The sequence below is a fragment of the Populus nigra genome, chromosome 7 (genome assembly GCF_951802175.1).
Source record: "Populus nigra chromosome 7, ddPopNigr1.1, whole genome shotgun sequence".
Classification (NCBI taxonomy): Eukaryota; Viridiplantae; Streptophyta; class Magnoliopsida; order Malpighiales; family Salicaceae; genus Populus; species Populus nigra.
In genome coordinates, this window is record NC_084858.1 from 7618621 (window position 1) to 7633759 (window position 15139).

The following is a 15139-nucleotide window of genomic DNA, read 5'->3' on the forward strand; positions in this document are numbered from 1 at the left end:
ATCACTCGTAAGCACCGTTGAAATGGTCCCACGATGACCTAAACCCAAATATATATATATATATATATATATATTTGATGTTCTTGTGGTGGGTTTCCAACTTGGACACCAACGTGACGTTTACAAGAAAATTTAAGAATAAAAACACGCATTATTAATTGGATTTCCTTGTAGTTAGTCTTCTAATTAATAAGAAGTTAACCTTCATTTTCTTGACTCGTTAAGAGGAAAATGACTCATCTCCTACCTGTATTTCTTTAGATAAGACAGTTCTGCGCCATTGACAATAACTCGGGAACATAACATGAGATTTACGTAGATGATGAGAGAGGCACCACCTTTTTCAGATTTACCAACCATTCCATCCAAAAATAAAATAAAATAAAATAAAATGAATAGTTGATTTTCAGTTGCTCCACCAAACTATTTGAGAAAGGATTGACATCACGGGCCATGGACTGTTCAAATTCAAGGATTCAAAGCACCTGCTTTCATGAATTTCACCCGAGTTTACGACTTTTTTCCCCTCAAAAATACAAGTTTTTTAAAAATTATAAATTATAATTTTTATTTTAAAAAAGAATTTTTTAATGGGATTTATGTAAAACCGTAGTGTGTATTTGATTAACCAAATATTTTTAGTAAGTGTTTGAGAATGTGATGGATTATATTTTTTAATGTGTTTTACTTGAAAAATTATTAAATTTATAATTTTTTACCTTTTTTTATGATTTTGGTATGATAATATTAAAAATAAAATAAAAAATTTTAATTAAAAATTATTTTAATATATTTTAAAGTATACTTTTCACTAGAATACAAAACACAAATTTAAAAATATAATTAAAACAAAATACAATTTTAACTTCTCTTGCATGGGACCAAACAAACATTCGTCATAGAAAAGCTAAAATCTAAATGGGTCGGAGAATATTAATTTGCATTAAAATTGAAAAGAAGAAAGTTAAAGAAAACTTCTCTCACCAACTTTGATACGACATCGTGTTTGGTCAACAGGCATTGCGCTGGGAGTAACAACTTATCCGGAACGGGCTTGTGCCTGTTAAATCTAACGTGGCAAAAAAATCAAGAAATCATAATTGGATAAAAAAAAAGGGAAAATCGTTTTAAAAAAGGACGCCCTCATAAGCTAAGAAATAATAATTTCACCTAAAAAATCACAACCACACGCAATCCTCTTGTTTTTGTTTTCTTTCTTAGAGTTCAACTCTCCGCCAAAGAGAAGAGGAGAAGAAGTCTTATAGGATTTGAAGAAGCAGCAGTAATGTTTGGTGGCGGTGGCGGTAGTGTTTATTGGGGAAGGAAAGAAGGTGAATCGAAAGGAATTGTGGTCATATTCGCATGGAATTCGATTCCTGAGGAACACTTGAATAGTTACTTGGATTTGTATTCCTCTCTTGGTTGGAATTCCCTCGTTTCTCATGCCGATTTCCTCTCCGCGTTAGTCTTTCTTTCTTTGCCACTGTTTGGTTGCTGAGAGTATCAATTTTTAAAAGTTTTTTTTTTTTTGATAATTTTATAGTGTCTTACTGATTATAGTGACAAAATTGGTTCAGCTTTGTAGATTTTTAGTGAAATAAATACCTAAATAATTTCATTTTGTTTTTAATTGCTGTGATATTCCAAAGCTTTTGAGTAGCCAAACAGAGCATTTAGGGTTCTCTAATCAACTTAATAATGTCCAATTATGTGCGGATTCTAGTGTTGAATGGTGAAATTTGATTTAATTTGCGATAGGAGAAAGAAAATGTGTACGTATTTTGGTAATTCTGTGATAATTGCATTCATGACGACTTATATAGGAGGATGAAGGCCAAAAAGTAGGTTGGTTAAGGGTAAGAAAGGAAAAATCTTTGTTAGATTGCGAAATAAGGTTTGTATTAGAGAGAACTGAATGACTATATGTTGTTCTTCTTCTTCTTCTTGTTGTTTTCATTTGAATGGCTATATGTTATTAAATGGAATGAGTATTGTGTCTGGCTCATTCTATGGATCTCTTTTTGTGTACCATGATTGAAGGGACAAGCTCAATCAACTCTTTTATATGCAATCATTTGCTCAAACTCAAATGCAAAGGCAGTGATGCTAAATTTTTTTTGTGTTTGTTGGGTTGTGTTGGGAGAGGGGGTGGGGAGTTGAAGATGGTTGGATTAATTGTTTTCTCCATAATTTTGAACTTGATGTGTGTTTGTTGCTGGCTAATGATCTACAGATTTTATCCTGAAAGGGCTTTGTCACTGGCATATATTCTCCTCAATGAGCTTGTTGAGGTCAGTTACTTAAACTTTTACTAATTTTCAATTGTTTGATTAGATTTAGATCATCATCCAAAAGTATATTATTATGGAGTTCCAATGTGTGGGAGCGACTGTTTGTGGGGTTCCATATTGGTCAAAATTATGCCAATGAAATTATTTATCCCCTTTGCCATTACCATGACAGCAGTGAAATAGAGCATCTATTAGTTTGGAACTTTTTATGTTTTTCATAATACATAGAGTAATTACCTACTGGTTTTTGGTATGCAGGATCTAAGGGTTAGACCATGTCCAATTGTATTTGTTGCATTTTCTGGGGGTCCAAAAGCTTGCATGTACAAGGTTTTTCAGGTAATTTTAGTGAAATTTTAAGATACTGATTTGTATTTTTCCCCTTTCTCCAACACTGACAGTAGAAGTAATTTTACTGTACTTAATGCAGATTATTCAAGGAACATGTGAAGGTCATCTTAATATGGTAAGCATTGTCTTTCTTCTATTTCTTATATGATATATTCTTTCACCTTCATGGTTCTATTTAATTGAAAGTTTTGATTTTTTTTTTAATTTTCTTTCTATTTGTTTTTTTCCGTGAAGGATGAAAGTAGATTGGTTAAGAATTGCATTTCTGGGCATATCTATGACTCTTGCCCCATAGATTTTACAAGTGATTTGGGTGCCCGATTTGCTCTACACCCTGCAATTCAAAGAATGCCTGGTCCATCAAAATTTGTGTCTTGGGTTGCTAAAGGCCTTGCTTCTGGACTAGATAGTTTATACCTTACGAGGTTTGAGTCCCAGCGTGCTGAGTATTGGCAGACTCTGTATTCTTCAATTGTAAGTTCTAACTGGCCTTCAGCTCCCCTAAAGTTGTCTGTCTTTCTCAATCATTATATTTAACTTTCATTTCTCTTCTATAGGACATGGGTGCTCCATATCTAATTTTATGCTCAGAGAATGATAACCTCGCACCGTATAATGTTATCTCCGAATTTGCTCAACGATTACAAGATCAAGGTGGAGATGTTAAGCTTGTAAAGTGGAATCATTCACCTCACATAGGTTTGTTTCAGACCCATTCTTTTGTATTTTGTTAATACAGTTTGCAGTGGTTTTGAATGCTATTAATGGTTGAAGTGCCTTACTGAAATATAAGAATCTTTTATGTGCGGGTTTTGATTATGAGCCACTATGGTAATCAAGTAAATACAACCAAAATTTAAGCGCTAATGTGCTTGTTAGCGGATAAGTTGAATACCTTCTCTTTTGTTGATACTGATTGGGTGAGTGCTTGAAAGTTGAGAGTTGACCTTTTATCTCATTATTGAACCTTATTACATTTGATAAACCGTAGTCATCATACCTATTTGGTGATTGTAGTCCTGAGCAATGGAAATTTTGTATTGTTTCATCTATATTGTCAAGAAAGAACATTAGTTTCCTGCTGCCATGGGCAGGAGGAAATCCTTCTACCCAACGCATGATAGTCTCTCAAGCCACCTTGTGTAGATAGCATTAATTGCTTTATAATTCATAATCAATACAAATCTTCTGTTTGATCACTAATCTTTTGTCTAAAATGAAAGTTGCCCTTTTATTATATATTAATGAAATTGATCCAGAAAATAGATAGTATTTGCATATTAGCACTTTATTAATGGCATGGATTTGCTTAATATGGGCATTGACACTAATTGGCCTTTGGTCCACTACTAGTGGCTTCCTGTAAAAGCCAGAGGCGATGGGTTCAGCTCTTAGTGAGAAAGCTGAGCTTCTAGATGATAGTAATACAGGCACTTATCATCATTCATGTTACGTATGACATTACTTGATGTTCACTCTGTAAGGTAAGGAATGAAAGGCAGTATTATTTCTTGGGAATAAGCATTGACGAGATCTGAAATCCTACCATTATGATCTTTTTTGCATCTTGTCTCCTTTCATATGCGGGATGCACATGGAGATTTAATCTCAGAAAAACTGTGAATAGTACCTTAAAATGCTTCCAAGAGAAAGTTGGATGAATAAGGAAATTCAAATCTTATGTTTGTCTAGTTCTTTGAATAGGGAGAAGAGCATAATGGCCTCTTCAAATCTGAGTATCTTTGCTTGCAGATTTGCAGATTTATGGTTTACAGTTGGATCAATGATTGCAGTAATCATTTCCAATGGACATGTTCAGCCAATAGTGTCTGTATGTTGTGGGTTTCTTACTGTTTACCAACCATGAAAATGAGAAGGAGAGCAAAGGATAAAAGTTATACAGCTCAAATCCCATTAGTTGACAAGTTACTGGACTACTTTTGTTGCTTGGAATTGAGTTTCTATCTTACTTCTAACTGTTCTATTTGCAGCATCTCTCTTACATGTTAAGACCGAACTAATTCCATCAACTTGGCATTTCAGGTCATTACCAGCACAATCCAATCCAGTACAGGGCTGCGGTGACCAATTTGCTTGACAAGGCACCTTCAGTTTATTATCGAAGAATCCAACAACTCAGAGAAGGAATTGGCCTGGACAGCATGCATGATGAGATGTCCGAATTAATATGTGACCTTCAGAAAGCTGCTGTTAACTCAAACCAAAGCTTAAGAAGAGTTGCTGTTGAGCCAGGTGACCACTTCTTTGTCCCCAGTTCAGCAGAATATTACAATAGCAGGGAGTCGGGACCCCTCCAAGATGAAAGGAAAGAAAGATCAATTTATCTGCCAAACCCTCCAAGTATTAGCGCTCACAGTGTACTTGGCCAAATCCTCTTTGATGCATGTGTCCCGAAGAATGTTGAAGGTTGGGATATTAGATTTTCTGGTTGTCTGAATGGGCAGCCAATTGCTTCTGCTCAGAGGAGACACTCGCCTTTTCATGGTATCAAATTCACTCGTCGCTCAAGATTATGATGCTGTCTGGACTGGAGACACAGCGAAATCCTGCCATTGGCTTTCCATGCATCCATCAAAAGTTTGTAGGAGATTTTGAGCAAGCTGTCTTTATGCTGGAGATGTAATGCTGGAAACTAAGCGATGAAGTAGAGGTCTTTTGACATTTTGCAGGACAACTGTCTTGGATATCTTTGCTCTAGTTTCGGAGCCATTCCTGTGGCATGATAGTGTACAGGTAGAAATATTATGCGTACAGTGGAGTGCTTGTGACAGAGCTGCTTGATATGTGTTGCTAGGAAATTTTAATGTATGATTGGCTGGTCTGTGATATGCTTGTGAGAAGAAAACAAAAGAAGTTTATGGTTGTATTTATAGCTGAGGGTCTGGGCTTCTGATTAAACTTTCTGCTCTATGACCTGTGATTTGACGAGGAGTTAGCAGCACAAGATGTATAGTAGTTTATGCACACACTCTATGGCAACTTGTATCTAGAGCTAATTGTGATTATAGAAAATGTATGTTCAATAAATTATCAAGATTCAGGCAGGAGTTTTTTTTATCTGAGCAGTGAGTTCTCTGTACTCGGTTTTTTCATTTTTGCTTGTTTAGATTTTGCTATGCATTGATTTCTGATCGTTCACATCCTTGAGTTTCTGTGGCCAATGCTCGCTCACAACTGTTTCACTTTCATAATCCAACATCTTGATAGAGAATTTGACGTTATTTTGTAGTTAGAAACTATACTCTAAAAAGCAAAGATTTCCAGCAACAGATTAATTATACTTAATCCTAAGTGCACACGTGTATGTATTTTATATTCAAATACTTTTATATTCAATGGAAAACCTTCTACTCCTGCTTAAAACCATAAGTAAAAAATATTGTAAAGATATATCGAGCTATTGGAGGCTCCTTGGAGCAATGCATTAGCAGCAGAGGAACTTATCAAGACGGTTCGGTCAACCTGAGCCTCCTATTGTCTCCACGCAAGAAAATACGCGTATAGACATCCATCAATCTTGTCCACAGCCAGCAAGGTAAGAGCCGTCTGCAGCAAATACAATTTTATTATAGAGAAAAACGTAATCCATCGTTTTTTATGAGTTCAGACCGTTGATTTTGAAACCAGTGATTTGAATTTTGTTATAGAGAAAAGCATAGTACTAGTTTTTTTAAGAGAATTCTAATCACCAACTAATTTGGTGAAATAAAATCCCAATTCTTCAAATTTGAGGGGATTTTAGTATGAATTTAAAATCTAAACGTCTAACAATGTTCCGGTTCGAACTAGCAAGGGGCAAGTGTGCTTGTTTTGCCGGTTGAGCCACCATTCTGCATTAATTGCCCTTTCGACATTAATTCACAGATTAATGACCGAGACTAATCCTCGAGAGCAGCAGCGCTGTCTATCTTTACTGGCAACTACGATGTGTTTGGCGTTTTTCCCAGGAAAACCAAAGACATTGCCATGATTACATGCACTGAATTTTCCAGTCTGTAGTCGAATTCCTAATTGGTTATCTACGATACATTACTGTAATTTGCAATTGCTTACATACACTGAATTTGCTGTTAATGATGTCTTAGTCTTTATAGATTAAGTTATTTCAGAGAGAAAGACAAATCATTGCAATAAATAGATGAGAAAAAAGAGGGAGAAGAAACGTTATGAGAGCGATGCCTTTAAAGTCTTCCAAAGTCATCACAGAAAATGCCACCCTTCAATCACTTTTCAAAGAAGTGACTCGTACTTGGCTTGGCTGCACTAATTCTACTGATTTGGAAGTGCACCGCGCAGACAGCCAAATTCTTAAAAACCAGGCCTGTCTCGTGGTTCATTCAGCACCCTGATTGGCCAAGCAAGGAGCTTACGAGCTCAAAAATGTGAAGGATCAAATCCTGAACTAAATAAAATAATAAACAATGAACATTAATTAATCGGATCAATTATTGTTGCAAGTAAGAGAAGAAAAGTTGATGCTCCGTTCTATAAAGGAAAAGGAAAGCAAAAAAACACAAGCTTTTCCCTCCTTTAGATTTCTTCCTTGACTTGCCCTCAAATGTGCTAAACTACTTTAGATTTAAATCTTAAGCTCAATTCAAACGTCGCATGAGAGTACAGAATATTTAAGAGAGAGAGAGACTTGACCGGTGGGAGCAGTAAATGGAATTTTGCTGCTAAAAGAAATAAATTTAAGATTCCATTTTCAATCCCACCCTTGTGTGGCCTAAAATGGAGCACCATCTTGATAAACAGTGAGCTAGCAATATCCAGGCACCTTCATCCTTGCCAACCTCCTTCCCGGCCCTGATCCTAGCTAAGCTCACTTATATCTCTTGTCCATTCTGTTTTCTGTCTATACATATGCACCATGTTTACGTGTGTACGAATGTGTGCGTGCAGTAGTACAGTAATTATAACAAAAAAGAAAGAAGACGCAAGGAAGTGAGGAGTTTGTGCTAGAGATGATGAGGGTTGGTCAAACAAAAGAATGAGAAGCAGATCATCATGCTAGACAAGAAAGTAAAGAAAAGATTTTTGCAGGTACCTTTTTTTTATAAATGTTGGTTCTTGTCATGCTTTGATTTCTTCAATCTTTGATATTTAATTCGGGGGCACTTTCTTCTGTGTTTTTGAACAAGGTAAAAACGTTGTCTTAAGACCTCCAGTCAAATCCTTCTGAATCATGGCCAGATTCCGGTAGAAACTGTAGGGATTTAAGGAAAAGTGGTCAAGATTTAAGAAAATATAACCGTATATTACAACGCCTAGCCATCTTGCAGCGATACTGAAAATCTTGCCCAAATTTCCTTTTTTCCAGCAGTAGCCAAAACCCAGAAGTCCATTGCTAATTTTCTCCTGTTGTATTATGTGGACGATTTAATTGCCTTGTATAGGGTGTCTCTAATCAAGGTTTTCTTGATAAATATCCTGTCATAAATTAGATGTCACCATCAGTCTTTGATTGATTGAAATTTCTGAACTACTAGAGTTAAATCATGTTAACTGATCATGATCAGGTAGTTTCCATCACTTAAAGGAATTTCACTCCCAAGTAATTTTGGGCCAGTGGATTTATTTTATCATGTTCTTATCACTACTCGCTCATTTTCCTGCATACAAGAACTATCTTCGTAAAAGTTCTGCCTTTCTTTATCTTGTTACAGTCATAAACGAAAGACGGCTATGCTTAGTCACTTAAATGATCTCGCGGGAAAAAAATTCTGTCATGGAGAGAGCTGAAGAGATTCAAGCCTATCTCGGAAACAAATTCCCTACCTGTGTCAAGCCCATGCTCCCATCTCATGTTTCTGGGGGATTTTGGCTGGTAGATTCTTATTTCCACGTTCATATTGGATCTTGACAAAATCTCAGGACTCTTGACATACCTTCTTTTCTCTTTATGGTTTGATTAAGGGTTTACCAAGAAAGTTTTGTCATCTGCATTTGCCAAATCATGATGCCATAATCATTTTGGTGGATGAAACTGAAAAGGAGTATCAAGTAGTATATATCGCAGAAAGGACTGGGTTAAGTGGAGGGTGGAGAGGGTTTTCAATCGAACACAGATTACTTGAGCAAGATGCTTTGGTTTTCCAGCTGATCGAACCCGACAAACTTAAGGTCACCTTTTTAAACTTGTTCATTTTTATTCCTGGTTTGATAATTATGAAGAAAGTTAACTACCTAAGCATTGGCTTCAATACAACTATTTTGTTAAGCAACATGTGTTAGTCTGCAAAAACTAAATTAAAAATGTTGGGTTTCGTAGTTCATCATTGCCACAATAAAGGATCATAGCCATTGTAGCCATGGAAGCTCAGCTTTGTTATTGAAATTATTATTTTTTGTCAAATGATGGAGATTTGGTACTCACTACCCCAGCTTCTTCTCTCACATCCACAGATCTACATTGTCAGAGCAAATCGATTATCTGAAACAGATGGTGCTCTTGGCCTGATGCATTTATCCCATGCAAAACGAACAGATTTTGGTAAGCAGCGTGCTTCTCGGTCAGCCAGGATGCTTCCGTTATCATTAAAAAATGCTTGCAAAAATAGATATTTGCTTGTCTTTAGGCTGTCTTCAGTTTTGTCCTCTGAATCATTCAAACAAAGGGCAAATAGATGGAAGTTCTGCAGTTGTTTTCTCTAATCTTATCTACCAACGTTGTTTCTCTTGAACTTTTCAAATGATCATGCAGGACAAAACGTCCCTGAAGCCTTTTCCGATGGCAGTTCACCGATAGATTAACGAGGAATCTCTGATGTTAACAGATACTAATCTCTGTCCCTCAGTATATAAATCAATCTGCGTATGACAGTAGCTCAGATATTTTAGAAGATAAATACAGTTTCTTTCCAGTTAGCTCAGGAGTAGAACCATAAATGCTGTTTGCTAGCAATTAATAATCCATCTTTACGTACCAGCACCATTGACTATTTACGCAGTAAATTTGGCAATATCAACAAGACGATCACAAGAGAGAGAAAGAGAGAAGGGCACATGAAAGGCCTTCCTCCACATATGCAATGAATCAGTGTGAAGATAACCTGCAAACAATTTCAAATTGTATTACAGGGGAAGCGTCAAGATTGTGAACTTCCCGGTTTCCATCCACTCGTGACCTTTCCGGCTACATCCACTTGTGACCACTGACCCCTGTGCTTAATTTTTTCATGGTGAAAATTGTGTTAGTCTCAGCTAATGAACTGAGATTACAAGTTAACGTTGGGATCCAGGAAAGATTGTTTTATGAAGGGATTACAATTCACAGCACAACCATTGTGAGCAGACCGACCACTCACGGGCTCATGCTCCGGTCAGAAACCCTAACCCGTGATCCACAATCAAACCCAGAGAAGCCACATCTACATGTTGAAGATATTCATTCCCAATATTTCATTCTACTCATTATTACATTTTTTTTTATTTTTTTTTCTATCTTTCGAAACCATTGAAGTAAATTAAGCACTGACACAACCTCCAATTAGATTCAACCCTTCATTAACACTGCTTATTTTCAGAACTGAGGCATTTTATCCATCGAATCACCCCAGCAAAATAGTCCGGTATGCGTAACTTGTTAATCATTCTTAAGTTGTGTGAAGACTGCATTTTTTTTTAATTTTACGAACACGCATATTGCAGTGACTCTCTTGTCAAGGAACCAACTCGATCTCTAACAAGATGATTGAAAAAAACTAGGGTTCTATCAATATTTCAAAATATGAAAGCCACAAGCAACCGAAACACTCCCTTACTATCAAGTGTGTTTTCCCGGGGCTTTGGAAGGCATCGATCAAATATCAGGTTCAAAAGTTGGTCTCTGCCTTGTTCGATATTTTTGAGGTTTTAAAAGTAAGCCAAGAAATTTTGGGGAAAAAAGTAACAGTAATAACAGTCATTAATTTAAAAAAAAAAAAAAAAACCAGTCCAAGATTCTTAGATATATTAAAGGTTGAACCCAATTTTATTTTTTTTAAAGAAAGAGGTAAGGTAAATTCTAACAGCCAAATACCTTTCCAAAAAACATGATTTTTTTTCTCCGATAATCTCTCTAGCCTGTAGCACTGCATCTGCCCTTGAAAAAAGCAGACAAAAAGAAAAGAAAAGAAAAAACACATACACCAACCTTTAGTTCATGTGTCTCGGTGTCAGCAACATTATCAAAGGACAGGAATCTGAAAGAGAAACCTGCAATAACAGCAAAAACCTTGGAAGCTAGAAGAAACAAACCCTTCTTTCTGCTGCCTAACATGGATGCCAAGGAAGACCAAAACACTTCCCCTAAGCCTCGGCTTCCAATCTCCGACCCAGTTCCCCTTAATACTTATCCCAGGGTTTGTTCCTTCTCTCTTCTCTTCTTTTCCTGTGTTTCTAGCATGCCTGCTTATGTTTCTTGATCTTTGCAAATCTGTTTTGTTCTCTTTTAGATTAGGAGAAGGAAGCCAAATATGTCCAAGCTAAAACTGACCCAGATCCATGAGAAGTCTCCAGAACCTGAGTACAAGACTGGTCATGAACTCGTGAGAATCTTTTCTTCTCTTGATATTCTTTAAGATTGCAATCTTTTATTTAATTTCAGAGTAAAGTTGGCTATCATCCCTGTCTTGATGGTGTTTTTTAGTTAAATGGGTTCTATTTTGTGCTGAGAGGGACTTTGTTATGGTTCTTTTCTTCTACTTCGTTTGCTATGTATCCTGTGCTTGTTCCAGCTGTTTGTTGTTTCTTCGAGGTTCTAGGGGTTTTTAAAGCAATTTGTGGTTTGAAATGTCAGATTAGGTGAACACAGCCAGTAAAGTTTTTTTTTTTGGGGAAATGACGATAGCCTCAGGGAGCATCGAGGTCACCAGTATACTGTAGTTGCTGTCCTCTGTGAACTGGAAATATTAACCCTGTTTTCAACCTTTTCACTTTGATAGCAATTAAGCATTGCTAAAGCAATGTTAAGCAAAATTATGACCTAAAATATGCTGCTATCATCTTTTCCTGTCTGGGGCACTTGTGCACTCCTTCTTGGAACATCTTACGTTGTCCCTTAGGTACCCTTTTGTGTGTGTGTGTCTTTTCTTTCAGTCCAAGTCTCCATTGGCAACATTTCTTCATTTTTCTTTTTCATGATAGCTATTGTCAAGGTAGTCTAGTGAGTCCCTTTCCAGCCTGAACGGAAGATGTTGAACCTGTTCCAATACCAAGCTTGTTGAATTAAAATCAATACAGTGAATGCAGCAGAATGGCTTGTGGCATACATCAAATTAAGCCCTATAACTAAACTAAACACTACACCAATTTCTAATAAAAATGACAAAATGTTGGCATACATCAAATGATTTGAGCTTCTAAGTTTACATGGGAAGCATAATTACTGGCAAATCTTGTTCTATACTTTGTCTCGTTGTAACCTTTCTTGGGTGGATAATCTATTTCAATTCCAAGTCTCGCTCTGCCAACATTTGTCATTTTTGTTTCTGATGATATTTTATTCTCAAGAGAAGTCCCTCTTCTAATCCAAATTCATGACACTAAACCTATCCTGACAGCAAATTTGTTAAACTAAGGTAAATAAAGCAAATGCAGCACAATGCTTGATAGGTGCATTAGATTAAGCCCTTTACGTTAGAAGTTTTGAAGTTTTAAGGTAGGCATAAATACTGGGTTAAAATTTGTTCCATATCTTGTTCCTTTCATCCTTCTATTTCTTTTTCCAAAGATATTTGGATATGTCAGGGTATTGGGTGCCAATCATAAAGAGAAATTCTTTTTTTTTTAAAAAGATAGTAGCTACATGCTCAGCAAATAATGGAGAATGGATTCTTATCTGCTTGAAATGTGTATTCAGCTCTGAGTTGTTTGTACTTGTTACAGACTGACAGATTTCAATTACAAGCCTGATTTGATGCTTAATAGAAAATCAGTCATAGTGTCCTTTTAAACACCCAGGTTCTCTAGTAATTGTTCATCTTTTATTGTTTGATGAATTAATTGAAGAAAAACTTTGTGAAAATTCTCAAGCAGGTGTTGTATGATAAATCAGAGGAATCAAGGGAGCCCAGAAGGTTAGAGATTCTACCTGTCTTGTACTTGGATTGAAGCATAAAACTTTTGAGTTTATTGTATTCTCATCCTGGTTCCTTTATATTTGTATGTAAAGCCGTAAGCGAAAGAAAGACGCGTTCAGTGTATTCTATGATAGTACCGAAACTAAGTCTCCTGCTATGGAACTGGCAGAAGAGATTCGGGCAAATTTAGAAGCAGCATATCCTAGCTTTGCAAAAACTTTGGTCCGTTCAAATGTGACTGTGGGGTTTTGGATGGTAACAAGAAACTCTGTTCTAAACTTAAGAATCAGATGCTATATCTATGGGTTAGACTGTTTTATATGTTCTTTCTCTCATGACAGCATCTTCCCATGCGGTTCTGCAAAATGCATTTGCCAAAGAATGACACGACAGTTTTTCTGGAAAATGAAAGTGGGGAAGAATACATACTAAATTACATTGCAGAAAGGACAGCACTGAGTGGCGGATGGAAAGCATTCTGTGCTGCAAACAATTTACATGAGGGTGATGTTCTTGTTTTCCATTTAATGAAACCTTCAAGGTTTAAGGTACATTGTTTTTGTTATCAAATGTTCCTCTTTTTTTAGTCACTAATTGTTTTAGATGTCCTTTCAGATATGAATATTTAGGAAAAAGCATTCGGCAATAGGGAAAATTTTGGACTCCTTAGCAAAGCAGACTTTGCTAGTCAGAAAATGAAATTCTTAGTATAGAGAACTGGAGAAGAACATTCTATCTCTGAGCCAAGTTTTCAAGAATGATCACTTGAAGAAGAAAATAACCAAAGTTGAAGGCTAGAGCAGTTAAATGAGTAGATTCTTTTTTCTTGTTTAGAGTTCGCTGTGTGATAGTCCTGAAATAACAAGGTACATGTCAGGTTTGCATTTTAATCTCTGAGAGCAGAAAGGAAACACCTTCATTACACACGCGCACACAAACACATACAAGTGGTGATTCACAGAGATATTGCTCATTTGTTGAAAACTGAAATCACAGGTATTGTGTGATGCACCTGTTTGAACAGAGGAGCTGTTCTTTTTCTTTAAAAACTGAAGCAAAAGTTGGTCATACTAAGCACACATACATGTAGTAAAAAGAAAAACTAGAAGGATACTGGTTTTCAGTGGGGATAGGTTTTGTTTTCTTCACTCTAAATGTTGAATGGTTGGGCATATTTTCTGAAGTTGCTTAGCATAAAACTGTTACTCATTGCTATATATTTTCTACTGTAACAATTGCTTCTCATAATGTTTTCGTAGGTGTACATTGTAAAAGGAAATGGTTCCTCTCAAGCAGATGGGGAGTTTGGCATTCCAAGTTCAGATGCTTATGGAAAAGAAATCATCTCTAGTATATAATTCTCTATGAGCTGTTTTGCTATTTATAAATGATCACTTAAAACTTGATCTAATACATTCATAATTTCCTCTTTCCTAACAATGAAGAACCAGATGAAAAAGATGTACAAGGCGGTAAAAAGGCCAAGCATTTGGAGCTTCTTCCAGCTGGCCATCTGGAAGAGAATAATCAAGAGAATGGCCTGATTGCAGTGGACAACAATAAAGGGTACGCTGCCAGTCAATCTGAGAATGAAAGTGAAGATCGTGCCTCCGAAACTTTGGGAGTCATCAAACTTTCTGGATCCACTGTTGATTTTGACAATTTTGAAGGCATTGATAATTTCAGCGTTCTCTTAAACGGTTTTGCTATAGACTCTGAGCTCTCAGAACATCACAGGATTAAGTACTATGAGCTATGTCGCTCACAAAACTCATTTCTGCACAGCAATCTTCTCAACAGTATTAATCATAAATTGGCTGCTGAAATAATAATTGGGACTGTGGACATTTCGGAGGAGATTAGATCTTCAAGGCTTTCCAGCTCCCATGCTGATTATGGAGTTTGGGACAAGACTTTGAAAGGCTTTGAGATGTTTGGCATGAATGTTGGATTTTTACGTGAAAGGTTAAACCGGCTGATGAGCCTTGCTCTGGAATCAGAAGAGGCAATGGAATCAGAATGCAGAGAAGTTAAACTTGAGCAAGCTCGTATAGATTCAGAGATGAAAAGTCTCGAATTGAGGCTTTTGAAATTAAAGGAGACGAGGGAGAGACTTGATGATGAGATAGAGGCCCTAAAGGAGAATGCTGAGAAGCATGAGCTTATGTTTCAGGAAGCTGTCAGTGCCCCATGGTAAAGAGAATTGCAATAATGGGAAACATTTATCATGCTAACAGGATGGTCTTAACAACATTGACGCAGAGCGGTCAACAAAAACAGTGTACGAGTACTGTAATTCCATGTTTTAAATTAGCTGTAACAATGTTAGTGATTTGCAAAGGGAGATGTTGTAGCCAGCACTGTAATCAAATATAACATTATTTAATACTCTCAAAAGTTGTTGTTATTCTCTTA

The 15139-nt window shown here is 36.4% G+C and overlaps 3 protein-coding genes across 5 annotated transcripts; all 3 read left to right on the forward strand.

The window, feature by feature from the left end:
• Positions 1-1124: 1124 nt before the first annotated feature.
• Positions 1125-5720, forward strand: LOC133698451 (uncharacterized). Its single transcript, XM_062121371.1, has 7 exons — positions 1125-1461; positions 2234-2291; positions 2550-2630; positions 2722-2757; positions 2877-3116; positions 3200-3341; positions 4686-5720. The coding sequence occupies exons 1-7, from the start codon at positions 1286-1288 to the stop codon at positions 5177-5179; spliced, it is 1227 nt and encodes a 408-aa protein (XP_061977355.1). The 5' UTR covers positions 1125-1285; the 3' UTR covers positions 5180-5720.
• A 1405-nt stretch (positions 5721-7125) lies between these two features.
• Positions 7126-9591, forward strand: LOC133698452 (B3 domain-containing protein Os06g0194400-like). Of its 2 annotated transcripts, XM_062121373.1 has the most exons (5): positions 7130-7706; positions 8330-8490; positions 8580-8786; positions 9069-9156; positions 9367-9591. In XM_062121373.1, the coding sequence occupies exons 2-5, from the start codon at positions 8365-8367 to the stop codon at positions 9414-9416; spliced, it is 471 nt and encodes a 156-aa protein (XP_061977357.1). In that variant the 5' UTR covers positions 7130-7706; positions 8330-8364; the 3' UTR covers positions 9417-9591. The 2 variants fall into 2 exon arrangements, with proteins under 2 accessions (XP_061977356.1, XP_061977357.1); XM_062121372.1 differs by lacking the exon at positions 9367-9591 and having other exon boundaries at positions 7126-7706; positions 9069-9346.
• Positions 9592-10641: 1050 nt separating this feature from the next.
• On the forward strand, positions 10642-15139 carry LOC133698450 (B3 domain-containing protein Os01g0234100-like). Of its 2 annotated transcripts, none has more exons than XM_062121369.1 (7): positions 10642-11005; positions 11099-11191; positions 12678-12721; positions 12817-12979; positions 13066-13272; positions 13984-14074; positions 14170-15139. In XM_062121369.1, exons 1-7 carry the CDS (start codon positions 10922-10924, stop codon positions 14919-14921), a joined length of 1434 nt encoding a protein of 477 aa, XP_061977353.1. In that variant the 5' UTR covers positions 10642-10921; the 3' UTR covers positions 14922-15139. The 2 variants fall into 2 exon arrangements, with proteins under 2 accessions (XP_061977353.1, XP_061977354.1); XM_062121370.1 differs by having other exon boundaries at positions 12681-12721.

What these genes read in the sequence shown, in the direction of transcription:
- LOC133698451 (XM_062121371.1), top strand. Translation starts at nt 1,286, where the DNA reads ATGTTTGGTGGCGGTGGCGGTAGTGTTTATTGGGGAAGGAAAGAAGGT. An exon ending in GTGAAGGTCATCTTAATATG is followed by an intron (nt 2,758 to 2,876) that starts GTAAGCATTGTC and finishes TTTTCCGTGAAG; the next exon opens with GATGAAAGTAGATTGGTTAA. An exon ending in AGACTCTGTATTCTTCAATT is followed by an intron (nt 3,117 to 3,199) that starts GTAAGTTCTAAC and finishes TCTCTTCTATAG; the next exon opens with GACATGGGTGCTCCATATCT.
- LOC133698452 (XM_062121372.1), top strand. Translation starts at nt 8,365, where the DNA reads ATGATCTCGCGGGAAAAAAATTCTGTCATGGAGAGAGCTGAAGAGATT. An exon ending in TTTCTGGGGGATTTTGGCTG is followed by an intron (nt 8,491 to 8,579) that starts GTAGATTCTTAT and finishes GGTTTGATTAAG; the next exon opens with GGTTTACCAAGAAAGTTTTG. An exon ending in TCGAACCCGACAAACTTAAG is followed by an intron (nt 8,787 to 9,068) that starts GTCACCTTTTTA and finishes TCACATCCACAG; the next exon opens with ATCTACATTGTCAGAGCAAA.
- LOC133698450 (XM_062121369.1), top strand. Translation starts at nt 10,922, where the DNA reads ATGGATGCCAAGGAAGACCAAAACACTTCCCCTAAGCCTCGGCTTCCA. An exon ending in ACAAGACTGGTCATGAACTC is followed by an intron (nt 11,192 to 12,677) that starts GTGAGAATCTTT and finishes AAAATTCTCAAG; the next exon opens with CAGGTGTTGTATGATAAATC. An exon ending in TGAAACCTTCAAGGTTTAAG is followed by an intron (nt 13,273 to 13,983) that starts GTACATTGTTTT and finishes ATGTTTTCGTAG; the next exon opens with GTGTACATTGTAAAAGGAAA.